The sequence below is a fragment of the Cebus imitator genome, unplaced genomic scaffold (assembly GCF_001604975.1).
Source record: "Cebus imitator isolate Cc_AM_T3 unplaced genomic scaffold, Cebus_imitator-1.0 Scaffold407, whole genome shotgun sequence".
NCBI lineage: Eukaryota > Metazoa > Chordata > Mammalia > Primates > Cebidae > Cebus > Cebus imitator.
In genome coordinates, this window is record NW_016107722.1 from 1,725,927 (window position 1) to 1,731,355 (window position 5,429).

General features: G+C 39.4%; 1 protein-coding gene across 1 annotated transcript in view; it reads left to right on the forward strand.

Annotated features, from left to right (window-relative positions):
• Positions 1-1,869, forward strand: part of TCF24 (transcription factor 24) — a 9,243-nt gene extending 7,374 nt beyond the window's left edge. The window contains exon 2 of the mRNA XM_017509147.2: positions 210-1,869. Coding sequence (XP_017364636.1) covers positions 210-323 — 114 coding nt within the window. The 3' untranslated portion in view covers positions 324-1,869. The remainder of the gene's footprint in view (positions 1-209) is intronic.
• The last annotated feature ends 3,560 nt before the right edge of the window (positions 1,870-5,429 follow it).

The window sequence follows — 5,429 nt, forward strand, 5'->3', positions numbered from 1 at the left end:
AAAAAAAAAAAAAAAAAATTAATCAAAGTCTGAGTATATTTTTGTTTTCTTACTGTTAGCATTAATAAACTTTTTTTCATGTTGTTCCTTTACTAGCTACATAACATTGCATTTGCATTGGACTATTTGCAATCTTTAATCTTGCAGACCATGTTAATATATGTCATAGATACTAACTTTTGAATTCTTTTTTAAATAATATTTTTCAGAAATGGCCCATGCGATCAAGATTATACATCGGTGCTACTGGTCAATTTCTGAAGCATCCTGTTTCTGGAGAAAAAGCAAATCATGACAACACTCCAACAGACTCACAGCCTTAAGCTCTTCCCCAGTGGGGGCTGGTAGAAGTGGTGGCTATTGTTTTTAAATACTATGACATAATTCTATATTTATTATATGAGACATAACAAACAAAATTTCTGGAAGTTTACATGTGAACCCATAGTTAGATGTTCAGATTTATCTCTCTGAACATGGAATAAACAGCTTATCTGTTCAGTGTAAGAGTCACTACTATATAGTGTAAGAGAAACTATTGGAAAAAAGAAGTCACATGAAAGCAAACAATTGTGTATATATCTAAAGAATGCACACATTTCTGTAGTATCTGTTACAAACAGAAAAGTTCATATCTATTGGTGCAGTCTTACTAGTTTAAAAGGATAAAATCTGTGTTTGTAATATACCAGTATTCCATTTTTGTGCAAACCATACTGTGCTTAAGTTGGTCTAAGAAGCCATTTCAGTTGAAGGAAACTTGCAGTAATATGAAGATGCAGTAACTTCTATAAGTAGTTATTTTTCCCTCTTATAAAACTTGTTTGGAGTATTAGAAATGGTTTTGTCAGAGGACAGGGCTTGGCTACCTTCCTAGAGGGTTATTCTGTATCTTACTGTGTTTGCAATTTGTTGAAGGCTCTGGGAATCCCTGCAGTCCATTGTGAACAGGAGACCAGGTGTCAGTGAGCAGCTGAGTTCATTACCTTCCCTAGTCACTGCATAGCCACCCCACCCTCTTTCATCTGGGCTAGATGAGCTGTAGCCACCCTGGAGAGAGTGGCAAGTTCAGGCCTGATGGGGGCCTCAAGTGAGCCCTCATGACCCTCTTCATAATCAGTGTTGTGGTCTGGCTCCTTCTCCCCTTGTCCGTTGCTGTTCACAAGCTACCTGCTTGGCCATTGTGAAATGAGAGAAATCCAGTCTGATTTGGGAGTTCTGGCAATGATCTGCACCTTGAGAGGGTGTGGGATACAGAGTGACTATCCTGAGATAAATTCAGGCTGGAGCAGACCCCCTGAATCTGCCCCAGTGAGAACCTCCATGGGCTTCTCTCACCATACCACATGACATTAAGTACCTGGGGAGCAGCTAGCTGGTTTGACTGAACCAGTGGTTTCAGTTTTCAGCAGGACCTAGGGATCAGAGCCATGAAGTAGAGATGTTTGTGGGAAAGATACGGAATCCCAAAACAATGGGATGCAATAAAGACATCGGAAAATAAATAAATATCAGTCATGGTTTTTGCTGACTTACATTCCCTTGTATCTCCCTTTCTTGCTTTTCTCAGTTATTACTGTTCCCCTTTCCAATGTGAAATTTATTTACTTCCCAATAACCCACAGCTTTAAAGTTGCTGAGCTTGACCCAAGATTAGCAAACGTAAAAGGTGTATTAATGGACTTAGTTGAACTAATAGAGCAATTGAACCACCATTTTATTTTGTTTTCATCTCCGTTTTCTTCCAGCTTTTGGCAGTGAAGTGTGAAGTAAAAGATCATTCGAAGGCAAAAACTAGCATTCAGTTGATTCAGGTGAACATGACTATGTTTTGGTCATATCTGATAGTTTATATGTTTTATTGGGGTGTGTGTGTGTGTGTGTGTGTGTGTGTGTGTGGGTGGGTGTGTGTTTTAAGACAGAGCCTCACTCTGTTTCCTGGGCTGGAGTGTAGTGGCATGACATAGCTCACTACAGCCTTGACCTCCCAAGCTCAAGCAGGCCTCGTGCCTCAGTCTCCCAAGTAGCTGGGACTATAGGTGCATGCCACCACACCTGGCTAATTATTTTATTTTTTGTAGAGATGGGGTCTCACTGTGTTGCTAGGCTAGTCTTGAACTCCTGGCTTAAAAAAAATGTGGCCTCCTAAAGTGTTGGGATTATAGGCATGAGCCACCATGCCTGGCCCAGTTTTACATGAATATACTCATAATGTGACCAAAGCATATCTTTTTTAAAGAAAGATACATAATAAAAGTTCTCTACATATTAATATGTAGAAAAGTACTTGCATATTTAAATATTTGTAAATATATTTACCTACTCATATAATATGTAAAGAAATAAAAAGTAAAATGAGATTTGGATTCAACCATTCACTATTATAAGTTATTGCATAAGAAGTGCTAAAAAAGAATCTTTATCCTAAGGAATGAAATCAAAGCTTCTTTAAACTTACCTCAAGCTGAATTGTAAACACTAAATTTAACAGCAAGAATTTCAGATTAATTATTTTCTTGCTAATCTTAAGATTTATTCATTTGGCTAGTTTTTAAAGCATTTAATTGGGGGAAAACACTGTTGAAGAAAACAACCGTGTTGAAAAAACAGATAACTTCTAAGTCATCCTGTTAAATAGTAGAACTTTGCCTTTGATGGTATTACTTTTAAATCTCAACCAGTTACAAGTGTTTTAATGTCAAAGAATTGTATTTGTTGTAGATTTTCATAAAATTTTATTAAACTGCTAGATATGATGACAGGTTTCAGTAGGTTTGAGAATTACAGAGGAGAAATTGCATATTTTCACTCAAAGGTTCAAAGGAGCATGCTGTTGTAACCATGCTGTCTTTTTTTTTTTTTTTTTGATTGAGTCTCATTCTGTTTCCCAGGCTGGAGTGCAGTGGTGCAATCTCTGCTCACTGCAACCTCCACCTCTTGGGTTCAAGTGATTCTCATGCCTCAGCCTCCTGAGTAAGTGGGACTACAGGCATGCACCACTATGCCCACCTAACTTTTGTATTTTTAGTAGGAGACAGGCTTTTACCATGTTGGCCAGGCTGGTCTCAAGCTCCTGAGCTCAAGTGATCTGCCTGTCTCGGCCTCCCAAAGTGTTGGGATTATAGGCGCGAGCCACAATGCCCAGCCTCTGTTTTGTTTTTTGAGATGGAGTCTCACTCTGCTGCCCAGGCTGGAGTGCAGCGGCAAGATCTCAGCTTACTGTAACCTCCGCCTCCCGGGTTCAAGTGATTCTCCTGCCTAAGCCTCCTGAGTAGCTGGAATCACAGGGGTGCACCACCATACCCAGTTAATTTTTGTATTTTTGGTAGAGATGGGTTTTGCCATGTTAGCCAGACTGTTCTGGAACTCCTGGCCTCAAGTGATCCATCCACTTCAGCCTCCCAAAGAGCTGGGGTTACAGGCATGAGCCACCACTGAGGAAATAATCTAATACACACAAAACATCTCTTTACAGTGGCCAACTTAGAAAAGAACACGTGATTTATATTATCATGTTATCATGACATGATAAGACAAGTGGCTTGTTGGCTCTGTATATAATAGTATTATTAGCTGTCAGGGAGAAGAAACCACAAATCAAACAGACTGTTTCTGATCTCAATTTATATATTAGATATTTTGAGAGATGGCTTAGTCTAAATACTCTTTTCTTACTGTGTGTGGGTGATTGCAAATCATATCAATTGTGTATTTTATTTGAAAAGCTATGAACTTTGATTCATCTCGCACTAGCAGATTCTGTCTTAACTTGATGATAAATTAATGAGTTGTTTTAAATTATTGCTGGTGGCCAGGCAAGAGGTGGCTTATGCCTATAATCTCAGCACTTTGGGAAGCCAAGGTGAGTAGATCACTTGAGCCCTGGAGTTCGAGACCAGCCTGAGCAACATGGTGAAACCCCTTCCTTCTCTACTAAAAATACAAAAACTTAGCAGGATTTGGTGTGTATCTGTAGTCCCAGCTACTTAGGAGGCAGAGATGGGAGGATCACCTGAGCCTGGGAGATTGAGGCTGCAGTGAACCGTGATGATGCCACTGCACTCCAGCCTATTATTGCTAGAGGATGTGACTGGTATCTAATTTCCCAAATGATGTAAGACATAGTATAGTATTGCTGTGTTTCTCTGATACATGCACTTTTGAATTTTTCATTATTTTGTTTTTGTTATTGTCATTTTAAAAGAACTCCAAAGCTAAGATTGTAAAATTTTAAAAGCACTAGGAAAATACTGTAAAGTTGTGTGTCTCAAAGATAATATGTACTTTTGTTATGTAATGGTAGCTGGTGGTCTTATATGCAGCTGTTGTACTGAAAAATAAATGTCCCTTAAATCCTGTGGATTTGCTGCCTGTAGACTCTGATCACCACACAGAGGGCACTACAGCACAGTTGGGAATGAGGGGCATTAAGTATTCCTACCTAACTACATAAACCTGGGAAAGGTTTCCCTTCTTATGTTTATACAAGTCTTAAATTTCAACTCATAAGACAAACCAGCTCAGTGAAATATACCTCAATCACTCAAATGCTTTCATTATAAATTATACCTTAACATTTAGCTGTCAGAGCTTTTAAATTATAAACTGAATAATAATCTTAATTATTAAAGATTATGTCAGTAGTCAGTTCTTGTGCATATGAATGTTACTAAAGAATCTCATGCATTCCTGCCCTCCCAGGGCCAAGAGTATGTCCTGGGGATGAACTTTAATCACTCATCTCCATTTTTTTAGCCATTAGAAAATGGGGGCCATTTCAAGCAAGGTAATGTCTAAAGAAAAATTGTTTTTAACCATTTTTATTTTCAGATAGACTCTGAAGTCACTAACTTAAAAATGTTAATTGTGTGCTATTATAAGGTAGCTTAATTCTTTTTTTTTTTTTTTTTTTGAGACAGAGTTTCCCTCTATTGCCCAGGCTGGAGTGCAGTGGCACCATGTTGGCTCACTGCAACCTCTGCCTCCCAGGTCCAAGCGATTCTCCTGCTTCAGCCTCCTGAGTGCCTGGGACTACAGGCACCCACCATCACAGACAGCTAATTGCTGTATTTTTAGTAGAGATGGGGTTTCACCATGTTGTCCAGACTGGTCTCGTACTCCTTACCTCAAGTGATCTGCTCGCCTTAGCCTCCCAAAGTGCTAGGATTACAGGCATGAACCACTGTGCCAGGCCAAGGTAACTTAATTCTTGATGTAGATAGATATGTCATGTGGAACAAAAAAATTTTAAGGCCAGGTGCAGTGGCTCATGCCTGTAATCCCAGCACTTTGGGAGGCTAAGACAGGAGGATCACTTGAGGCCAGGAGTTCAAGACCAGCATGGGCAACATAGCAAGAACCCGTCTCTACAAAATAATTAAAAAATTAGCCGGGCATCGTGGCATGTGCCTGTGGTCCCAGCTACTCAG